At 42.1% G+C, this 25021-nt stretch overlaps 1 protein-coding gene across 7 annotated transcripts in view; it reads right to left on the reverse strand.

Annotated features, from left to right (window-relative positions):
• The window catches only part of NFIA (nuclear factor I A), a 453578-nt gene that overhangs the window by 146281 nt on the left and 282276 nt on the right, over positions 1-25021 (reverse strand). For all 7 annotated transcript variants that reach the window (XM_078669672.1, XM_078669705.1, XM_078669697.1 and 4 more), the window contains exon 5: positions 24294-24411. In XM_078669672.1, coding sequence (XP_078525798.1) covers positions 24294-24411 — 118 coding nt within the window. The remainder of the gene's footprint in view (positions 1-24293; positions 24412-25021) is intronic.

The following is a 25021-nucleotide window of genomic DNA, read 5'->3' on the forward strand; positions in this document are numbered from 1 at the left end:
TTTTGTTCATTATTACATATGAGAGTACCCTGAAATGCATAAATCAGGATGTGTGCCGTACAAAACATCTTTTGTTTGATTTAATGATGAACTATAAGTTTTTCCAATGTATAATAATAACCTAGGCCACATAGGGGGTGCTATGACAACTATCTTGCCTCTTGATTCACTATGGCATTGTTGTCAGAGCGGGGACGGCATGAATGTTTCTATGTTCATGTTTGAGGACTATCACTATTAATAAATACCTGTGAATGAATTCATAGAACCTGATGGACTGAGATTAAATGCTTTTGCACGCTAATGAAATACACAATTATGGATTTTGAAAAGTATCATATTTTACGTGATTGTTGTACAATATCATTAAAAATGAAGGTGTTTCTAAAGATAAGTGGTGTAGGAAACAATCTTTGCTTTTCTTTTTACTTTAGTTAATGTATGCATAAATAATGTATGTCTTAACAACTTTCTGAAAGTCGTTGCTAAGTCGAGTAAACAGCAGCCCGGGGGCCACATGTAAAAGTCAGGACGTACCTTGACTATCGCAGGCTTAGTGCATTGTAAACGCCAGGGAAATATGCTGTATACTCCGTACAATATATAACGGAAACCCACTTGATGAATGGGCCCTTAATTCATTTAAGATACTGTTCTCTTCGTTTCAATCCCAGTATGTACGTCCTAGCCAGTTAAAACTTTATTTTGGCTAAGACTTTCCTTCCTTTCTCACATTGTGCTCCTAACCATGCAGTTCTTTTCAACTCTTTTGGCTTAGGTTCTTCCATTCTTCTAACTGCCTTTCATCTTTCACATTTTAATCATATTGTTTACTTGCAAATCCAGCCCCCAACTTTGTGCCACCTTTATCTTTAAGGGGACTGTAATTTATTGTGTTTTTGGTTAAGGCGCGGTGGGAGCCCTTCTCAAACAACAACTACAATCCCTGTCAGGGTGAACCACAAAAAGCCACTAAATTAACCCGTGCTTAAACCTCTGGACGCTTGGCACAAAAGCAGTCAGGGTTAACCTAGATTCAATGTGTAAAGTACTTATGCAGCACTTAAATAAAAATAAAGTGAAAACACAACATAAGAAAAATCCCATACCAATTTAGAAAAAGAGAACAAAACCTAATAAATTATTTGAGACCAAAATGACAAAAATCCAATCAGCATAACCAGAGTTTTAAAGTTTTTAGTAAAAACTACTGCCTAAAAAATCAAAGTGCCAACTGCAGATATCTAGTAGCGTAAGCCTGGTACAAAGTCAAAGTTATGGCTTACCATGATCGAGCGCAATTCGGATATCAGGGGTGGATTGGGCTTACCTTCGAACTTAAAAGAACTTTTGAAGAAAAATATCCTAGAAGGTAAAGCTCTGAGGGGCAAGGAAGCTGGTGATGTCTGAGGAGGCAGCGTTGTCTTTGGGGAGCTGCTGGATAAAGGTGTGGCTGGATAAAGTTGCAGTGAAGATTCCTACATTCACACTAAGTCACTTTTTTGGAAGTCAAAATTCTGCAGCAGGATCAAGCTGCCGGCTGTAGCGGACGAGGGTTCCATGTAGCCGGATACCCCATTTGCAAGGAGCAGCCGAACAGGATTTGCTATTGCACCTTGGGAGCAGAGTGGCAGGCAAGTAGGTCCAGCTCTCCTCTCGGTTATCAGTCCCCTTTTTGGCTGCAAACTTTCTAAGTCCCAAGTTTTGATTTGATGGTCTTTAGGCACCTAAGCACCACTTTCAATGGTTCAGGACAGGGAAGGCACCACTTGGAGGGTAGGACTCACTTCTAACAGGGTCCAGGGTCAAGTTGTTGTAGCTTTTTGTGTCTCTGTAGCTCAAATCAGGGGGCCAGACAACTAGCTCTTTGAGTCACTCTGGTAGTCCCGGGTGCAAGCAGCAAGGCAGTCCTCCAGAGCAGGACAGTCCTCTGAGGGTTCAAGGCAGACATAAGGCAGCAGTGCAGTCCTCTGAAATACAAAGAAGGCCTAAGGCAGCAGGGCAATCCTCTGAAGTGCAGGACAGGCCTTCTGAGTGTCCTTCTCAGGTCCAATAATGAACTGAGGAGTGAGTCTGATCTTTCCATTTCCTACTTTTATACTTTGTGCCAACTTTGAAGTGGAAGAAACATGTGGAGTTGCCACCCCCAACCATCAGATGGTTCCGGATATTCCCGTCATCCCTTCCCAGGTTCCAAGTGGTCTAGGGTAACAAAAGACTGGTGCGAAGTTCTTTGTGAGTGTGCTGAGGCTCCTTTGAAATGTGTATTGGACAGGGGACATGGCTGCCTGCCCATCCTGAAAACACATAGTCCCCTTTGTCTCACTGTCTTGGAGGAATACACAAAGGCCAGCAGGATCCAAATGGTTAGGATAAGAAAATGCCATCTTTGTAAAAGTGGTATTTTCAAAATTGGGACGTTAAATCCCACATTAAGGATGATTTTAAATAAAAATTCTTTCAGAGACCAAACATGACAATTCTGCCTGTTCCAAGCAAAAGTTATCACTTATTAAATGTAATTAGGTAACCCAAAGTTATCCTATTGGAGAGGTAGGCCTCACAGTAGTGAAAACAAATTCAGGAGTAAAACCTAAAAGTACATGTCCAACTTTTTAAATGCAATGCACCCTGACTCGTGGGCTGTTTAGGGCCTACCTTAGGGGTGACTTACATGTATTAAAAAAGGAGTTTAAGGCCTGGTAGGAAGTTTATTTTTCCAGGTCGCATTGACAGTTTAAAACTGCACACAGGTTGCAGTGGCAGACCTGAGAGATGCTTTACAAGGCTACTTAAGTGTGTGGCACAATAAGTACTGCAGGTCCACTGGTAGCATTTAATTTACAGACCCTTGGTACATGTTGTAATGTAATGTAATGTAATGTAAGGGCACTTATACAGTGCACTGTTACTCCAAGGAGTGTCCTGGCGCTCTGCACCTCAAATGCCACTGCCCAATATGACCAAAGACCAATTAACCCTGATGAAAGAGACATGTTTTCAGTTTATTTCTAAACTGCGAGGAGGCTGCAAAGACCAGTGGCTCAAGAGGCAATTTGTTCCATGATGATGGTCCTAAGAAGAAAAAAGACCTTCCTTCGACCCTAGATCACCTAACCCTAGGTGTTTTGGCCAAAAAAGCATTGGCTGAATGAATGTACCTAGAAGGAGCATAGAAACTAGCTCTTGTCCTGAGGTACCTTGCGTCAGTCTGATGGAAGGCCCAATGCACCAGGACAAGGGTCTTAAAAAGAATCCTATTCTTTATAGGGAGCCAGTGCAGCGCCCGCAAAAGCAGGGACATGTAAGCTCAAAGGCAAACTCACAAGGGTACGGGCTTTTGCATTTTGGACCACCTGCAATTTATTGGTAAGATAGTCAGGCAGGCCCAAATACACTTTACCAGGGACGTAAGGTATATTAAATGTGCCAATTAGGTGTAGGCCAATTTTACCATGTTTTAAAGAGTGAACACAAGCAGTGGTAAAGTGCACAGAGTACTAATGATAACAAAAACGAAATTCAGAAAAAAGGAGGGATGAAGGCAAAAGATTTGAGGGTGACCCTGCACAAAGGGCCAAGTCCAGCAGAGACCATCCAGCGTTGAGTCAAAAACAGTTCTCTTTACCCAGCGCTATCCCTCAGTTACCAACAATCTCCAACAGACATTCCAGAATATTTCTGAAGATGTCTGCTTGGGTTTAGAGCACCTTTATCTACATTAAGGACCCTGATTTAAAGTCTGGTGGATTGGTTTCTCTATCACAAAGAGCAGGGATATCCTGTCTGCCTTATTACAAGTGCCTTATATCCTATGGTACTTGTAATAGGGCGAATAGCATAACTTTACTTTTCTGACAGAATATCCTGCCCGCCATACCCTAAATCACACCCTAAGAGTTTTTCTAAGTGAACAGTTTTCTGCTACTTGATCAGGTGAAGATGGAAAGTCATAATATGTGTAATTTGCTACTTCCAGCTACAGGTAGGGTGCACAATACCTTTCAAAACAGGAGCATGGCCTTGTCATCTCTTGTGATGTTTAGAAGGACACTTAGAATAGACACATGTGAAAAATAAGGTGTTCATTTGGAGGGAGTGAATTTGTATGTTTGCATATTTACTAAGTATATGAATGTTTAACAGCCAATAATCAACATAATATTTTAAGAATATATTCTTGAAGATAATAAGATATTGTCAAAGGTTGCACTCAGGCTTCATTATCTTCCACTACTGCAAGATATTCACCAATGCAGACATTCACCAATGCGGTAAGCAGAAGCAGTTTGAAAGCAGTGGGCCCTTACTCTTACTTCATCAGCTATGTAACTACCAGTAGAGACACATTGTGGAGTTGCACAATGCAGCAATTTTCAACACCTCTTTGAAAAATAACACAAAACATCCATACTTGGTAAATCAAAATGGAAAACGTTATTGAAAATCTTGCTGCTCTCAAATACTCCAAGTTTTTGTCTTTTAATAGGACCTATTCTATAGAGGTAATACAGCATCCCTGTGTGAATTGCTGCCGGAATTCTACCTGTAAAGTAAAAAGGGGGAAAAGGAATATGCCTGAAAAACATAAGTAGGGCAAAACCGATTAGGAATTAACTACTCAAGACTTCTTTTAAATTTGTGGCCTGATGTAGAATTTGTTGGCTATGTACTTTGGAAGCAGGCGAGAGGTACCGACGGACAGAGCGGGGCCTCATTTTTCCCGAGCGGGTGCCGGGTGAGGTGAGGCAACTTCCCACATAAAGCTGGGGAAGGATAATTTACCCATTTTTCCACCAGTCAACATTGGGGACCCAAGTTCCTGGTAGGACTATTTTGATTTGATATGGGCTTGCTTCACAATTCACAAAAGGATTGTTTTTCACTGACATTTGCAGTTGTTATTAGATCATGGTCCTGAAGAAAGCTTGGATACAATCTATCCGCATAGCTGAAACATGTCGACCACTCTGCACTGCGCCTTCACATAGTCATATTTTCACACTATGTGGCGTCATTTTAGTCTTAACACTGTAACAGTGCCTATTAAACATATTTTCTGTTGCAGTAGTTAATTTTACTCTTTTCACTCACATTGCACACCATCACCACCGTACTGAAATACATTGTGGCTAGAGGTTCACCTTGGAATCCATCTCTACACCATCACTTGATGGGTTGGGTGAGACTTGGATTTACAATCTGTATCCCACGTGACGATACTCCGCCATAATGGTGGTCTGATGGGAGTTTTTCAGCCACATGTAATTTCTGGGTGTTCCATGACTCCGTCGAGTTCGTAGTTTTAGTACAGCACACATCCTGACTTTGCATCTCCTGTTTTTTCTCGCTATAAATTGGGTTATGAGATATCTAGGTCGTTAAACCAACCCACAGACCCCCCTACCTCTTCTTTTTTCTATTATATACTTTGTCACCTTATTACACGTGTTTTAAATCCTAATGCTCCTGTAATAAGCCGGAAAGAATAACTATCACGTTTGTGATGGAGTACCTGTCTGCCAAACTCTAAACCAGGCCCTAAGTCATTATCAAGACTATTTTCATGAGAATATAACAACTTCCAAGACGGAGCACTAATTGGAATTAATGAAAGGTCTATTCCTTCTTGGGACTGTGTACATAAAAGTGCCTATTTCAATGCTCCAGCGGACTCATAGGGTTGCAGAATATTCTGCAGCTGTTTGTGCGATGCCTACTGTAGAAGAGTAAAGCAAAGGACCATCATTAGCTCCAATACAGTGGTAGGTGGTCATTCACATATTTACACAGGGGCGTTCCCCATGCAGAAAAGGGAAAATCTTTGCTTAATCAAATTTACTGAAGCATGCACATTGGCAGCTAGGCCTTGGTGGGGCACACCAAATTATGCCATCCTGAAGGAATCACACATTCTGAATGTCATCAGGGAAGGTGCCCACTGGGAAGAGACACAGAGTTACTCTTAGGGACAACCCACAGATGGCTACAGTCTCTGATAGCCCTAACAGGCATTTTGCCCCATGCAGCCTTGTATGATACCCTTCTAGAGAGACTCCACAGTGTCAGCCAATGCAGAGGAAGCCTTCCTTCCAGCTCTTGATGGAGACCCTGAAGACCTTAAGGAGGGTTGTGCAGCCTTGACTGCATTCATCCTTGTGGAGTCGACATAGCTTCCAAAGAAGCAGGGTCATGTTCACTGCTAGTGGTGTACAATTGAAAGTGACATGGGAGCACTATGAGCAAGATTGCTGAAGAGCAGAGCTGTTTGTTTGAACTCTTCTGTAATTTAGTTTGCAAGGACATAAGGTTAGCATAAGGTCTGTGCACAAGTTGTAATCGCTAAATAAGCCCCCAGATCATGCTAGAACATCCATGACTTTCTTCCAAAAGGAATCCATTCTGTCAGCATTTGCTCACAGGTGCCCTACTCCACAAGGGGTTCTGAAGGTCACCCAGAGCGTGGGTGAACTCAGAGCATGCGCCCATCCTTGTTGGCCGCTTGGTGCAACCATTGCATGTGCATATGGGCACAAAATGGGATGGGGCTGATCATCCAAAGGAAAGACACAGCAAGAACTGAGCTCGGGGACAGCGTTAGAGCTGTTGGCGCCCGGTGTAGCAATCATTTATGGCTCCTCCCTTGACCACCGCCTCAGATTCCCTCACAACCACTAGACAAAAGTGCCCCTCTTTTCTCCATAGCCTTTCTCTCACCTACATTTCATTTGCTTTAGACCACTCGTAAAGGCTTACTTTACTGCCTGAAAACTGGATGCAAAAGGAACTCTGCGGAAGGTGCTTTTAAATCGTAAGTTACTGCTAAGAACAGCACCCATCCCTCCCAAAGGCAAGTGACCCCTCCCCACCTCAGCGCCCAGTGTGGCCACACCAGCCTTGCAAAGTAAAAACTTTAATATAAATAAAATTGATCAAGCAGGCAATTCCACAAAAATTCTCTTTAGAACTCTTAATGAGTTTATTAAACCTTGTGCCTGTGCACGTATGATCCCAGCCTTACGAGAGTTATGAGACTCAGCCAATTTCTTTGAAGACAAAAAAAACAGTATTGATGCTAATTTGCCTCCAACTCAGAGCCAACCTGACAGTCTTCCTGATTTTAATTTCCCTTCTTCTAAGGCGACTTTTCATCTGGAAAGTTTTGTCCCTTGTACTCTGGAGGAAACTCAGAGGATGGTAGGGACTGCAAAACCAGGATCACCACTGAACCTGTGCCCACCCGGTGTCATGGAAAGTTTTCCGACTTAATTGCGCCTGCCATCACGTTTCTTTTTAATCTTTTCATGGACTCAGCCTCAGTTCCTATCATCTGGAAAACCACTTTAGTTTCCCTCATCTTGAAAAAGCCTAATGGTGACCCCAATAATCTTCAAATTTTCAACCTATCTCGCTGCTTCCTCTCCTACGGAGAGTATTACAAATAAGCAGCTTTCCACATTTTTGGAAGAGAACTGGCTACTCGATCTATCGCAGTCAGGTTTTAGAACGAGATACAGCACAAAAATGTCCTTATTTTCTCTCATGGACACTATTTGATTATCCCTCGATGCGGGGACTCAATGATGCTGGTGCTCTTGGATCCAACTGCAGCCTTCTATACGGTCTCTCACGAGATTCTCATTCACATATGACATTGGGATCTATGGCAAAGCACTTAAATGGTTTGATGACTTCTTGAAAGACCGCTCTCAAACCATTTCCTTGAAGCCTTTTAAATCACACACCTTACCAGTCGGGAAAAGAGCACTTCAGGTGTCTACATTCAGTCCCACATTATTTAATGTCTATATTGCCCCTTTGGCACAAATTGTCAAGGCATGTGGTTTCAAGACAACTTCTTACACTGATGACACTCAGTTGATTATCTCCTTTGGCCCCGACTTGGAAGGGGTGAAAGTCCGCTTCTCTGATTGCATAAGGAGGATCGCCTCCAGGATGTCGAACAACTGCCTGCAATTAAACGGAGAGAAGACCTAAATACTTTTATTCTATCTCTGAAAGTCGGATTGGTGGCCATCTGAATTAGGACCTGCCCCGTCCCAAAACAAGTAGTTAAAAATCTTGGCATCAAGTTGGACATGTCTTTGTCCATAAAAAGAACGTTTCTACCCTTAGCTGAACTTTTTTTGCCACCATGCGACTACTGAAGAAAGCATTTCCTTGCCTTCTTGTTACCTCTAGGAAAACCCTAGTCCTAGTTCAAGCCTTAGTTACAAGTTGTCTCGAGTATGGAAATGCTTTCCTTGCTGGTGGAAGTGAGACCTATTGGCTGCAGCCAGACTGGTGTGTAATCTTCTGTCTGGCTCTCCCTCTGCCCCAATACTTCACTCTCTACACTGGCTACCTATAAGGAAAATACTCATCTTCAAGATGTACTGTCTCACTTATAAAACCCCGAACTGTAATGCTCCACCCTACCTAAAAATAGAATTAGTCCTAGAGTGCTGAGATCTACAGACAAAGCCCTCCTTCAAATTCCACAGATTTGTGCCGCCAGATTTGAAGAGAGGTCTTTTTCCTACTTGGCCCCTTTCTATTGGAATAAACTTCCCCTAACAATGAGTTTGTGCACAGAGATGGGAAAGTTAAGGAAAAAAACTCCTAAAAACCTGGCTGTTTTAGTCAGTTTTCATTAGTAGAATACTTCAGCAGAAGCGCCAAGATATTCCTTTGGGGGCGATTCGCTGCGCTAGACCAAGAGTTGATAACATAACATCACCTCAGGAAAGCTACTATGGTACCAACGAGCCGCAAAGCAAAATATTACTATGAGGGAGAGACTGATGAGAACTTGACAGCTGCGACTCTGTTCAAGATTAAAATGTAACTGCAATATGTTACCATTTGAATTTTTCTCATGTCTGAAACAAAACCGAGAATGCTCGGTGATAAATTAAAAAAAAACAAGTCCTTAATACAAAACAGAGACGTAAAATATAAAACCGTTACAGTATTAATGTGAATATAATATTTATTGTTCTTTTGCCCCCCGCCCCCGCCCCCAGTACAGCAGTTTGCGAGCAAAGTGGATTGTCCCACTTTGAAGAGTTTTGGTACTAAGAGATACCAGGTTGCTTTTAGAATTTTAAGTACTCGTACATCCAGGCCCAATGTCATCGGTGAGGCAACATTTCTCATGGCAACCTGGATAAGTGCCTATAAGATGTAGTAGGCACTTCCGGGGCCACTATAATAGGGATGAAATCAGTGGAGTTTTTCGTAAATTGTAAATGTGTTTAGCCTATGAATTGTTCTACTTTGTCTTTATAATTTTATCTGTTTATGACAACAGCTGCACTGTTTTTTAATCTATTTTGCACTTTGTAAATAGTATGATATTTTTCTGTTGATCTGTGTGATCGAAGTAAAGTATTTTGACTGACGGACAATGTGAATATGATTCGGATCACTAAAAATTGCGTTCAATACATTTTATAAAATACTTGTCTTTTTAAGTTACTAAAGACAGCTGGAAAAGATAACATATATGTGGAGTAAACTGAAAACGTGTTAAGGTTTAAACAATTACTCAACATCCTTTAAATAGTTTAAACGTATGCTTTTCTAACAATATTTACACTCCTACATTCTCCCTTGCTGTGCTTATTACAGCCATCTGTCTTCACTAAGCATACATTGAGAAAGTAGTAATTCAAATATATGTAATAAGAAGATCTGTTGATTTAATCGTTTAACAATTTTCAACCATTTTTATAGTATATGTGGATGCTTTTCTATCCCTTCGTAGGCGCTTACTCCTTATCATAGTTCATTTGTTGTTTGCACATATGGTATAAGCTAAAAATGTTACTATCTTAATTAAATAAGAAATGCGGCCTACAAAAGGCATTCCAAATAATAGAAACAGTAAAAAACGACAGCATTCGTATACAATTTAAGAATATCAAGTACAGAACATCAACACATCTAATAAAACCTTTGATGTTTAGATTCAGAACCTGCCTTGTTAGGCCTTTTCTTTCAGTGAATATAAAGCATGGGTCAGGCAAGAATATTTCCTTCAGGTCTGAGAATGTCCTTCTGTGTTTAGCCAGACCAGCAGTTACCTTGTCTCTGTTGTGGGCAGTGAACTCTGCTGAGCAGTAAGACATCCAGGTGGAGGAGATGGAGGGATCTGAAGGATGACACAATGCGAACAAAGGAGAAAGCACATGCAAAGCCATCTACTAGTCATGCTCACACCTGCATGAGGGTGTCTAGGCGCTGGTCCCATAGCTCAGTGTGCCACGCCGAACAAAAGCTGTACCTCTATGGGGATTCTCAGCAAGACTGAAACATGTCTAAGGTTGCTTGAGTAAGTTCCTGTTCAGAGGAAACCTGGACTAGTGGTTCCGGATGGCTTGAGCTTTTTGGGGCTGGAATAAGACTGATTAGTTTATAATTGATCCCTCTCTATAATGTCACATGGAGCTGAAAACAATGGAATAGAATGTGTCCCATGAAATTGCAGTGGCTAAGATTAGTCGATAATTTTCAGCCATCACCTTTAATCTGTTGCAGTGAGTCGTCATAAAGAGGCATACGTATACCCACACCTGGGTTATCTAAAATACTGTGCAACAGGAAATCAAGTGGCATCTGACTGATGCGGCATGACTAGACTCAGACACGTCTAGGGTTGCTTGTGTTAATATTCAAAAGGGGAATAACCTATCAACTTGGGCTAAAATGTCCTTTTAGGTCAATCTTCATGTGAATAGAGTGTCAGTTACGGTCTGTCATTGCACTGTGGACAAAAACAATAAAATGCAATCTGATCACAGCAACTGCCAATGGTTATGATTAAATGAATAAAGCATTTCCATCCACCATGTTTTTTTCTATCCCAGTGACTTGTCTTAGGTTAGCATGGGTATGCCCAGACAAGGGTCTGGAGCTCGCTCTACCATAGGAACTAAAGCTGCACCTGATCAATGAGGCAATACACGTCTGAAATGTGTTCAGGGTTGCTTCTATTCCACTCAAAGGAAGCACAACCTAGCAGATCGTGGCTAATTCGCCTTTATATGGTGCATTCAGGCCATATTTGCTTACGGTTGGTCTCTGTAATGCAACAGAGCGCAACACATAAAAGAATGGAGTGAAACCACCTCAATTGTCAATGGTTAAGATTAATTCAAGCATTTCCATTCTTCACTTATGGTCAATTTTTTATGTGCTTTAAAACAAGGCTGAAAATCACACTGCAGATGTTGATGATCATGTATACACTTAGATCCTTGAATGTATATATTTCTTTGTTTACCTTCTGTGGGGCAGGATCCATGCCTCATCTAGCCAACATATATCAGGATGCTTTTCAACAGTCTTCTAAGATCTAATTCAGATGCTCGAGAGTGTAATACAAATATCGGAGTGTGAAGTATCGTAGTCTCCTCTAGTTAGACTGAACTTGAAAATAATGCACCCTCCAATTACTAACCTTGCAACTCATCAATGATATCCATCTAATTCTTCTTAGTCAAGGTCTGAAGCTGTGTACTAGTGGGATTTTACAGGCCATTTAATTCATGGGGAGCCTGAGAAACCTAACCTTGTTCCAACCACACTACGGTAAAGGTAGGCACGGAGTGATTGGTTGGTAAGATATGACCAAAGACACGTCGCAGCTAGATATGCTTATAGAACCCACTCTGTTTTGAGCTCAAAGCCATGGACGGAGGATCTGATATCTATCAGCTGTGTCAACCCCAAATAATGGACGCTTCTCATTTCAATGTTATCTCTCATGAAAATTATTGGTTGACCAACAGAGAGATCAGTCCTGCAGGAAAGTGAGTATTCTGTCATCAACCCCACACAGTGATCTCAAGACTTGGAGCTTGATTTTTTGAAGAAGTTCAAATACAAAATATTCCTAGTATAATCAAAAGAACCACGCCTCTCCGTTATCTATATTATAAATGGATTTAATGGGCCATACGTTTCCTCAGCTGCAGTCAGTCAAAGACAGCTGCATGAGTCCTAGTGCAACTTTCCTGGCCCAAATGAGCGAGACAATTGCATATTCAGTTATTTAAAGAACATGTTTCTCTAATTTGTACAGAAGAGCTAGCAGCCATTTTCACCAGACTGAATCAGTGTCCCATGACAGACAGATATGGCATCAAATTATTTTTTTAAACTAAAAATAGGCAGCTCATGTCTCAAATATGAACAGTCCTTGAAAATACCTTAATAACTATTTAACACAATGCTATATAAATGCAATTACAATACAATACAATGGGCACTGTATGTTCTTACTCCCATCATGGGGGCAATAAATGTTATTGGGTACTGCATAAAATTACAGAATATTCCATAAATAGTCCAAAAGTCTCTTAGAAGCACTTTACTGCTTACTTTAAGGAAATGCCTATACCATAAACAACTAGTCTTAATTAACATTGGGTATCGAGTCCCAGATGCTCTAGAGAAAAAATGGTGAGGCCAGCATCTGTTTTGAGTTTGTTTGGGCTGGAAAAAAAATCAGGCATTGCTCTTTTTTTCAAATTTGTTTTAGTTTTTTAAGCATGTGCATCAATCAATCTTTTCCAATAATACAATGTGCTCATGCATCTTTCTTCATAGCTACACACATTCATTCCTCTGTTTCCTGTGAACTAATCAGCAATTTGACTAATCTCTGCTAACATTGCATTTCCTTGTTGTACTGGTGTGTGTTATTACCACCGCTCCAGTCCCTTATTCAGTTTGCCTTTCTTTTGACTTGGCTTCCATAAGTGATAGCATGACGTAGTGTGTAAACCGATAGATTCGATGTTTTCCCTTCCCCCACCCAGGAACACTTGTGTGAACTGTGTATAGGCTCTTATCTTAGTGCCTAGTAGTTTCAGAGCTAGGGCAACCGATATGGACGACCATGGGCCTCCCTGGCTTGTCACCCTATCCATCTCAAACTATTTCGAAGGTATGACATTCCCCAAGGACCTATCTTGGGGTGGTTAGTATGAAGGTATAACCGTTAAAAAAAAGCCATTCCTCGATCTAAACTTCAACATTAATTCCACATAAAGGATTCACTCACCTTGTTCAATGTTCTTTTGGAGTCTAAAGAACACAAAATTATATTTACTCTTTTCCCAGTGAATTTTTCAACAAGATATCCAGTCTCCTATATGGATCAAAAGTTTTTCTATCCTTGATGAATCCTGATTGCTCTTCATGTATCACATTTTGGACAAAATCATTAAACCTGCTGGCAAAATCTTTCAGGTATAACTTATTACCTAGATTTAAAAGGTCAAATGATCTGAAAGCCCCACAATTCAAATAGTGCTTCAAAGGTTTGGGTATCCCTTCGATAGCTGTCCCTGTCGTTTTCAGCCTTTCTCCTCTACCTTAGTTAACAACGTCACATTCTGTGGGGCAAACACTTTTACAAAATTTTCCAGGAAAGCCAAAAATCTCCTCTTGGTAGGTCGCTCCCCCTCCGCACAGCTCCGCCTGTGTGCCACTGCTGAGGACTTGCTCGTAAGTCTGCTCATCCTCCGTTTTTGTGCCCCGTTTTTGCCTTCTGTGACTCTGTTTTTCCCCTCTCTTGTGCCCCGTTTTTGCCTTCTGTGACACTGTTTTCCCCCTCCTTTGTGCCCTGATTTTTGTCTTCTGTGACACTGTTTCCCCCTATTTTGTGCACCGTTTTTGCCTTCTGTGACACTGTTTTCCCCCTCTTTTGTGCCCCATTTTGCTTTCTGTGCCACTCGTTCCCCCGCCGCTGTGCCCCTTGGGGCCCCGCCCCATGACTACCCACTGCCCATTCGCTGCTCCCGCCTCCCAGCTGCTCCTTCCTCCCACCTCCCCATATATGCCCGACGCTGCGCAGCCGCGCCGAAGGCGCACTTAAGGCAAGCCCGTCTGAGCCCGACCCCGCCTGGACAGCACCCATCGCCAGGAACCCTGGCCCCCACACACACCATGACGCCCGCCTCCACTACGACCCCAGCACTCTCCACGCACTCAACGCTGGACGTTCTCGCACCTGCTGCCAGGCCTCCCCGAAACGCACCCAATGACCCTTCTCCTGCCGGAACTGCCGCTTCACCAGCATCCGGCCCGCCAACCCGCCCAACAAGGAAACAAACTTCCTCAGATGTATCCTGCTCAACACCCGCTCCGGCCGCAAATACGCCATCGAACTGTGGGACCTACTCGACACCAATGCCCCAGATGTCGCCTTCCTGACAGAGACCTGGCTGATCCCCCTCCTCGGCACCTGACATCGCCATAGCCATCCCGAAAGGCAACAAGATCACCCACAAGGACCGCACCAACGGAACAGGAGGAGGAATTGCCATCGTCCACAGGAACACTCTCAAAATCTCAACACACGCCGACGCCCTCCACTTTGCACCGCCAAACACCTGCACTTCCAGATCCACACTGACTCCAACACCACCCTCAGAGGCACCCTCATCTACAGACCCCCCGGACCCCGACCGCAGTTCAGCGACTCCATCACCGACCTTGTCAGCACACACGCCCTCGCCTCCACGGACTACATTCTCCTCGGGGACCTGAACTTCCACCTCGAGAACAACAACGACGCCAACTCCTCCACCCTGATCGACAACCTCGGCAACCTCGGACTCAGACAACTGGTCACAGCACCCACACATCCTGCCGTCCACACGCTTGACCCCATCTTCTCAGCGAGCACCCACGTCTTCTTCGACCGCACCACCGAACTCCACTGGACCGACCACCGCTGCATCCACTTCACCTTCCGGAAACCCACCACACACTACCGCACCCACCGAGGACCAGCTAACCGTCTCCCTCGCCCAGAGCCCACCCACAGACCCAGCCCGCAACCTCAAACAATATGTTCCTTGGCGTTTTCATCTGAGAACATGTTCCCACATAGCGAGTCTGCCTGCTCTACAGCAACAGAATTGCCTTTTTTCAATCCCAGGGTGTGGGCAAAAAGTACTTTAATAACTTCCAATATATCAAATTCTTCGGCATCTTCTCTCACATTAAGCATCCTGCCTGATATTACCTCTCCTTGCTCTGTTTCCCAGGTCTTTGCATTTGTCACGAAGAGTATTTTCTGGTTTGTCATCTGTGTGAAGTCTTCAGACAGCTTATTTCTTTATGGGCTTGGTGGCCAGTTGTCTCTTCCAATGTTTTTACTTATTGCCCCAACGATCGACATCTGTGCAAATTGAGGCAAAGATCTTCTTTCCACTTTTGCAGCATTTCCTTCTGCATGCCTTTAAGGTTATCTTCAGACACTGGAGTGTATTATCACTGGTGTGACAAAACTATAATCCTTTAAAAGATTGTCAATGTGAAAGCAGATATAAAGTTTACACTTGCTTGGCCCCTCGTGCAGTATGCCTCAATTTATTTTTGGTCCTTAGTTTTTAACCCATGGCACTTCTGGGTGCAAGACTAGTGCACCTCAAGTGTTTTTCCTTTGATGCCTGCTTTATATCCCCAGTGTATCTGTGCTGCAATTGTTCCATGAGCTTCTCAAGGAAGCTCCACTATATCTCCAGAAGGAGTTTGTCCTCACTTCTTTGGACCTGTGTCAACCACGTTTAGCTGTCTTCTGTAGACCATGGTTTTCCTTTGCCTGGATGGATGAGATTGCCTTGCATTCCTGTGTTCGTATCTCCAGCAGCCTCTTTCACCATAGTATAATGGGTCTTCCCAGTAGGCTCACCTCTAGGCCAAACTTCCCACACGGTCCGGTTTGGGCCCCTTCTACTTTCCTTTAGCACATGGTTGACTCTCTTGTCTTTCACCGTGAACGGAGGGGTCTCCTCACCCGAGCAGAAAGAACTGCACTATATTTTCGCTGTGAGTCCAAATGCTTGGTTCTTTATTGTCTTCACCACGCTTCCCACCTCTCTCGAAAGGTCAAAATTGCAGAGCCTATTCATGAGACTTTATCTCTTATCTCTCAGGGGTCCTTAAGTTAAGGTTTGCATTTTACAATTATCAGCATTATTTTGTAAACCATTTCACATATTACATCCACAGCCATTCCATAACTTGTGTGGTTCATTTCTAGGTGTTGTATTCTGTGCTTGAAAGGCATCTAGAAAGGATCAGTCTTGCCGAGGTCAAAGATTCAAGAAAATGCGGCTGACACGCAGCAATGCTCCCAAGTATTGTTTTTTTAAGCTATGGAGTATTGTGCATTATTCTGTAAAAATTAGCAAGTCCTAATGTTCTAGGAAAGCTAGACTTTCCTCTCTCTCTGGTGCCGTGCACTCCTCAGTAGTGTCACCTTAATTGTGATTTTTCATACAAGATTACTGTCTTTTAGGGCCTACACTGTCCTGTTACGGAAGGAGGCACTGTTGGTAAGTATCAGGCATATCCCAAGTGTAGCAAGCAGGGCAAGGGACCAGGGACCTTGGATGCCATTTCCTCACAGGACTTGAACACTCAAAAACATCCATGAAAGCATCAGAACGTCTTGTAGCTCAGAAGAATAGCATCGTGAATTTTTAGGCCACTTGGTTCATAAATCCCTGTTACTACAGTGTCCCAATTGCAGTAACTAGTGTATGACCTTAGAGCACATTTCCACTGAATGAAGTACAACTGAATGCTGGCCCTTCCTGGTTATGTCATCAGGCAGCAGAATGGGCCTGATCCAAGGTGTGCTCCCTTGTATATCAGCTCAAGAATATCAATGGGGCATAAATATCGAAAAAAATATCAACAGGTCGGTAAGAATATACTTGTACCACAATATGCTGGGGGTCGATATTTAGTAGTATAATCATAAACAGGGGAAGTGTCTAGGGCTAGATCGGGGTCTCTAATCTAGGTCAGATCTAGGCTAGTTTCTCTTAATAGCCATATTCAGATTTGCATACAACTAATCAAAATATAAGTCATAATGTATGGTTATTCTGAAAATCTGCCATGGATCCAGCGAGTTTGGACCCATGCCCAATAATTACACATCTTCATCTGAAACCACAAATTCTGTGCATCATAGTCAGTAGCATTTAGAAAGGATTGTTCCCAACCGACAGTTTGTAAAGTGAAAAGGGAATGTTTAGGAAAATAAATCAAAGAAGTCGTAAGCGAGAGAGAGAAAGAAGGGTCGTGCGGGTGATGTGTGCGTGCGTGTAGTTTTAAGAAACAAAGAAGAAATACAGGATCAAAATAGCAAGAAAGTTTCAGTAGCAACCACCACCTCAAATGTAAGAAATATCAAGGTTCCTGACAGCTGACAAAAAAGAAACTAAGTATGCTGTCTGTGGCTGGAACTTGATCAGGTTCACATGATCAAGCTCTGGTGAAACCTTGGCAGCAAAGCATTAGGAAAACAACCAGAAGATCTTGAATATTGGTGGTTATGCATAAAAACATCACACGTATGTAGAAAGACACTGCATTCTTGGACAATTCTCCCTCATTCTTTGCAAAAGAAAGAACCTGATATGGAGAGATATTACATTTTGTGAGGATTAATGAAATGTACATTTAATGTGGTGATTTATTTTTGGAAATTGTGAGCAGCAGATTATCAGCTTTCCTTTGAAATGCATTGGATATAAATGACACATCTGTATCAAATGAATCAATCATGTGTACATAAAACGTACAGAGGTCATTGGCCAATCATCTCGAGGAAGCTTCTGGAAGTGGGCGAAATGTTGGTTAGGTTGTGGGCTCCGCTGAGAAGTCTGCTACTGTCTTTTGAATCATTTTTTCTATGAATAAATTCAGAAGAATTAATTTTCAACACATCGGAGTTGACACTTTGTTTTGTAAGCCGTTGAGTAGGACATAACTAAGAGGACATTTTAGAGGCAGTTTCCTTTTCTTATTTTGGCTATATATTCTTCACGAGAAAAGGGTAGCCTAATATGTAATCATTGTGATACATCTCATAACAGAACATTAAGAGGATAAGTCTATGTATACAGATTTGCTCTATGCATACCTTTAGAATGGCAAAGATAATATGCATAAGGTTGTAATGTAATATAAGGTGGATTTGTACAGCGCTGCTTCTTACCCATGAGGGTAGCTAGGCACTTATTTGTGAAACAGTGACTATACCAACATCCATAATTCATAACAAGGAGGGGTGGTAAATGTATGCATTGAAAGAATATTCAGAGGTGAAAGTTAACCATGGACCTATTTGCATAAGGCAATATTATATAACAACATTATTGAGGAAATCAAGTGGACCGAATATGCCTATTGTAAGAAACACTCATCAATTAACAATTTTTTTTTATAGGAAAAGTAAATTAGTTCTCATGACCTTAGACAAAATCATGCAGTAAAAATGTGTTCAACTGTATGCAATTTCGTTGTCATTCGTGTCAACTCAAGATCTTCTTACGATACACCGCTTCACTAGAGACTTGAGATCAGCCGGCACGATGATGTTTAAACTTCCCAAAATCACCAGAGCCAGGATGGGCGGACGCTCGTTCAGATTTCTAGCTGCCAAATGCTGGAACGATCTCCCGCTCGGCCTCCGGATGGAGCCCTCTGAAAGTATGTTCCGAAGAAAACTTAAAACTTTTCTCTTTCCCCAGGCATAACCTTTTTTCCGTTTCTGCTCCCTAATGATTCACTTCTGTCTTGTCCTCTAAGCTTTTTTTGCAGTATTCAGCGCGGGGACACACTGTTTTTGGGTAACCAGGCGCTTAATAAATGGTTTTAATAATAATAATAATAATAATATGAGCATGGCTCAAAATTGACCACATTTGGATGGAATAATTCTTGGGAGACAATGAGATATAGGGTTCACAAGATGGATAGTTTGTGTTTCATTGGGAACTCGCCCACACTGGTGTATATCAACTTGCCTATAAACTATCCCCATATCGAAACCAAACCTAATGTTAATTATGTAAATGACATGTTCCCAAGAAGCACCATGCAGCAATGCAGTTAACCATTCTTCTTGTATGAGTATAGTTGCCATCCACACATGCAAGTATGAAAAACTTGGTTACAGCTACTGATATTGCTATCCATCTAATTTAGTGATTGGTCAGCCCTATTATATCAATTGTATCCTGATTAAGGCCTAAGAGAGCTGATGGGAGAATTGGTGCATAAGAGTTTGACATCAAAGCCAATTTGTCGGACCGGTATTCGACCAGCTTAGGAGAGTGCCACATAGAAGGCGTAGAGAAAAGTCGCATCCCAGTTGTTTACAGGACCAGCATTCTGAATGAGTCAGGAGGCTTGCATTACAGATTTGCTGTGGGGCTCAGTACCAGCTGTCTAGGATGTTTAAGTATTGGAACTTCAGTCATGCCTTTTCAATCTTGAGTGATATGAGCCAGTCCTCTTCTGTATGCTCTCGACCCAATTAATCCTGCCATAACATTTTAATGGTTGACTCAGGTGCTTTTGAAAAATAAGTGTTCTGTAAAAGTGTAGAATCCTGATAATACCTCCTCGAATCCTGATTCGGATTGGTCCTTCCCGTAATAAGACAGAGGAAGGACCAACTCATCAAGCAATGTAGCTGTAGGAGAGTTTTAACCTTTTGGTTTTTTTTGTGCATCATTCCAGTTTTCTAAAATGACTCCAACCATGCAATTATCTAGAGTCTTTGGCAGTGACCTGTAGGCACATACCTTGTAGATGTCCTGTTTACTGTTCTGCACATTGCTTTCTAATGCTGCCCGTGCATAGGGTGGTTAATTTGTGAAAGTTGGTGAACTGACAAATAGCGGTGCATGTGAGGGAGTCATAGCCAACTAGATGCAGTGTAGTATGTGATTTGAACAGTTTCTGTCTCAGGTGATGTCCCCCTTTTATAGATGCTTTTATGTAGCTGTCAGTCTGCGTCAGGAAGGATTTGTGTGTTAATAAGGACAACATTCTGAACAAGCCACTGAACCTAGTTGCTACTGTCATTTTACCCATCTGCATCCTCCCCAACATGGATAGACTCAATTCCGTCCATCGCAGTCATTATGCATTCATATTATCAATGGGTTCAGGTTCACCCGTGTGCTGTCATCCTCTGTGATCTGCACTCCTACTTATATCATATCCACAGAAGACTTTGGTAGTGTAACATGTCATATGCAGTACCTAGCATTTGTCCTGGTGTTTGTATATCAAGAAAATAGGAGAAAGAAGTGAATTGTCGACATTTGTAGCAGTAAGGGAGTCACAGTAAGGAAGAAGAGTATATAATCTGCATACGGAAAATATTTCATGTAGCCTACTGAGGGTTGTGTACCCGTAATGTCATTGGAGGTTCATATTGTTACTGAAAGAGGTTGTAAAGTCAGGAGGATCACAAGGGAGAACAATAGTCACCTTTGACATGTCCAAATTCTCACTGCAGATGGTCGTGACAGAAACGGCCTGCAATTATCTTGAACAGTTGAGGTGTCAATTAGCCATTTTACTTTTGATATGAAGTCCTGGCCAAGAAACACTCTTTTAATGGTGAAAAAGAAGTAGGCAAAGGCAGTGCAGTCAAAAGCCTTCTCTGCGGCGTAGTAAGGAGCAATAATCTCAACTGGTTATTCCCTAGTTTAATGAAGATCAACAGGTAGGGAGGAGGAATATCTGTCCATTCAGTTCCCCTTGTCAGTATACAAAGAATCAAAAATAGAATGAACACTTGTAACTGCGTTTACCTCAGTTACTTAAGAAACCCTCATAAACGCAAGACAAGCTTACTTCAAATACGAATTTTAATATAAGTGAGGTAAAGCTTGTTAGTTAAAAAATTGGGTATTCTTATGGATCATGTAACTAGATCTTATTATACCACTTATGAACATCAGTCAACATGTTTCTGCCCCTCCTTGCCCATCCGGGTCTCTGGAGCATTCGTCAGGAGTCTGAAGGTACAAGGGCAGATGCTCCCGTACCTTCCTTACCTGCATATGGAGTCGTCTCCGCTACTGGTGCTGGCTCTGCCCCCGGACACGGAAAGGACGTGCCGGGCGTCTTGTAGTCTCGAGTCACTATGGAGATAGAGATAGGACTACCTCTCTCTCCGAGATTCTTTACTGTTATCTGTGTTCGTGAATACGATTGTGATTCTTAATAAAGTTTAGAACTAAAGAGTGAAAAATGCAGAGGACGTTGTCCATCTTTCCATTATTCGCCACTTTTTTCATTTTGCGAGACTAATTAGTTCGTATTGTATTTCCAGGGGATAAGATTGAGTTTATTTAAAATGAGTGCTGATTGTCATTGTGCAATAAGACAAAAAACTCGACTATATCGACTGGTGATATGTCCCGCTAGAGTATTAAAGACACCTCAAGTTGGTAGATATTCATTAGTGTAGGGGTTTTGTAGAGAGGCGCGTGTATAGCTTTCTTATCCTATGAGTCTCTTACGGCCTAATCTACTTAGATAGAGGTTCTATTGTAGTGTCTAATTGGAAAATTGGTGCCATGGTATACTATCATTTAATCCGTCTATATTGGTTTTTAGACGGTCCACCCTTCTCTGCTCCTTTTCATGCAGGATTCTTTCAGTGTTATGGATGTTGTGCAGCATTTCTATAACTGTCCATCTGAGGTCTTCTGCCTTGTGGCCTTGTTCTAAAAAATGGGCACACAATTTTGTTGTGTTTTTCTTAGTTTTAATATTACTCTTATGTTCCCCAATCCGCGTCTTTACTTTCCTGGTTGTCATCACAATGTACTTCTTTCCACAAGGGCATGTCACCATGTATATTACATGTGTTGAATTGCAATTGGTATGCTGCTTTTGTGTCCAAGCAAGTGTGTCCGTTAATTGTAGTGTCTTTGTTGCAGTAGTTCGTTTGCACACCAGACTGGTGCCACAAGGATAGTGGCCTGTTATAGGTGCCATCTCGAAGTTCCTTGTCATTGGGATATTCAGGTTTTTCTGTGGTCGTGTGTGTACAAGTATGTCTTTTATATTCCGGGTAAGTTTATTCGCGAACCTCGGTTTTGGTCAATTGAATCTTCCTGTTGTCAAAATTCGCCAATTTTTGTTCACAATCTTTTGCACATCATATGTTGCTGGACAAAATGTTGTTACACATGTCATCAGGTCAGTGACTGTTTTTTTATTGTGGTCTGGAGAAGGCATTCTCTAGGCTGATATTTTGCTCTTTTAAGGCATTTCGCTATTGTTTTCTGTGGGTAATCTCTTTTTTGTCATTTTTGGCTGAGTTCTTTTGCTTGTGATCTGAAGTCGTTGGTCTTACTGCAGTTACGTTTAAGCCTCAGGAATTGGCTGTACGGCAAGTTATCGCGACTGTTCTTTGAGGTGGGTTTTGAGTAGGTCTTAGTCTCAATCTGTCCATTTTCGATGAAAATTGTTATGTCGAGAAAATCCAGACTTTTACGGTCTGCTGTAAAGGTAAATTTCAGACATTCATCTCTCTGGTTGAGCCAATCAATAAATATGTGTAGGTCTTTGTCATTTCTCCAAAGCATAACGATATCATCTATATATCGTTTCAAAAACAATATATTAGCTGCAAATGGGTTGGCATTTTTCAACACATGTTGGGACTCAAACTCACTGACATACAATGTTGCTACTGATGGAGCAAACGCACTCCCCATTTGTGTAAATGTGAGAATGGTGTACTGCACGACAACTGGACACCAAGAGTCAATGTCTAAGGCCATGCCCTGTGGACTGGACATTAAAATATCTCTCATCAGGATGCGATAATCTCAAAACATCTATGCAGCCATAGTACTTGAAGTAAGTCACTATTATAGCACTGGTCAATGTTATAACACTGGTCAATGAAGTCTGATTTGCACAGAAACAGGGGCTATTAGATTTCAGTCACCTCCTAATAATGCACTCTTGGGGGTTGAACTCAGTCAGAAGTCTTGAGAGTTGAAAAAGGAAGAGGAGTTTACAGGGATTATGGGGGGGGGGAGAAAGGTCCCACCGCCAGTACCAAGTCAAGGCTCCTCAGAGTTACGATAATGTGTCTTCCTTTGGAGTCAGTCGAAGTTTTGCAAATCTTATGTGGGAGGGATTTTATAATAAGGATAGAAACACCACATTTATTAGTAAGCCCAGAATTAATACTTTCTGTATCTAAAAAGGTGTTTGCACAGATACTAAACTCACAAAGTCACACTGCAGTTTGAAGGATTCAGATCCTGACAGGTGTGTTTCCCACAATGTCAGACCTTTTGGTATGTAAATTGTGGAGTACTTTTTTGCTTTTTAAGTAATTATTTTAGCCATTCTCCTTTAAGGAAGAAATGATCAATCGTCTGGTTGCAAATTGTCAAGGGATCCTGTTAGTGAAGCTGTTCCCATTCTACTCGTCCTGAGTAAGGGGTGGATGGTGACCTCTGGCTGACTAGCTTCTGCTCGCTACAAGATGCAGTGTCCCACGGGGAGAGTAGGTTGAGACAAGCCATTTCCGTTTCAAGGGGAAATGTTCTAGGAGGTGAACATCAATGCACTGCTTTTATTAACCTATTTAGTAATGTAAATACCAACCGGTTCTCCTAATATGACGTCTGTGGATTGATGTTGCCCGTGGCAGGTTCAGTTTCAGTTTTGTTTTGCTGTATTGCACGAGAGTACATCTCTCCCACTGTCCCTAGGCATGCTCTGGTACATCTCGCCATCACTGGCTTACCATGCAGAGGCCCCACCCCCTGTCAGATCGCCTGCAACCCCACCTCAGCAGTCTGCACCCGTGGTTGGCCTCAACAACATGTACAGTGGGTCCAACACGCAGTGTTCCCAGTCAGACGTGGGAAAATACTCCTCTCCTTTACTGTCTGATAGATTGATACATCTGAGACGCCACAGTCCCCAGTCAATCAAATATAGTGGTGCAGGGTGAATGTTTAATGTTCCCAGTGTGTGAGAGGATTCCATACTTGTTACAACATAACATGCTCCTCCATTACTACATGCATGTTCAATAATTATTTATGGTGCATGTCCTCAGTGAGTAAGGGCAGTGCCCGTGAAATGCAATGGCCCACAAGACACAATAACAGAGCGGCCATCTTTGGTGCCGCCAAACTCCGCCTCCACTGGTACCGCTTTCATTCACAAACATCCATTGGAAGGGACATGGTACCTGCCTAGTTAAAAGCACAGTTGGATGATATTTAATTGGGCCTCCCTAAAACAGTGAATGAGAAGGAGAGGATTCATAAATGGAACACAACTGCATCATTGCAACCACCAGTGCATCCTTCTACAATGTAGAATAAAACACTCTTAAGCAACATCAGCTCTGACAAATAATGTTTCCATAGGTGCCACAAGCATAACGTCAAAGGCAGTGTCACATCAATTACCTGGTAGAGGACGTGCTAGGTAAGGACCTCCGCATTGCTCCCGGGCTCATACTGTAATACGAAGAACTTTCCAAATCTGAAAGGGAGAAATTGGGACCAGTGCCTGCAGCTATCGGAGCTGAAAGAAGAAGAGAACAAATGCTAAGTAAGTAGGCAGCCTTTCCTGTTTTGATGTGATGACTTACCTCACATGTTCTAGCTGATGTAGAAGATGCAACGCTGAACAGAAAATACATAGTAGTCTTTTAGTACAAATATATCTTTGCTTTTCGAAACATGGATACATTTCAATTCCAACAACACATAAAGAAACAAAGGACTGTCAAGCTCATACAATGAAATCTGATCTTCATGCTTTAATTATACAGTCACGCGAATACATTTAACCTAACCAAGAACTGCTACATGTTACCTCATTAATTATTTATTCCTTTTCTTGCAAAACCACCATTTATATTGTGATATTCCACACATTTATTGCTCATCTTTTTAAATACATTTTAACTGTGCTACTGGACCATCCTAACCTGGGTTACCAACCCTTATCTCTTGGTTTTCCCAGAAAAATGTTCCACAATGTCTCCTTTCGGGGATTTAAATGCCCTATAGCATCCTCATCTTCTCATCCCCAAGGTTGTACATGTATAAATTTCTGATCCCCATCTCACACGACCAGTTGTAACAACAATCCTCACTTTAGCAGCTGCTCTCTGAAATTTCTCCAATCG

The sequence above is a fragment of the Lissotriton helveticus genome, chromosome 1_2, assembly GCF_964261635.1.
Source record: "Lissotriton helveticus chromosome 1_2, aLisHel1.1, whole genome shotgun sequence".
In the NCBI taxonomy this organism is placed as follows: domain Eukaryota; kingdom Metazoa; phylum Chordata; class Amphibia; order Caudata; family Salamandridae; genus Lissotriton; species Lissotriton helveticus.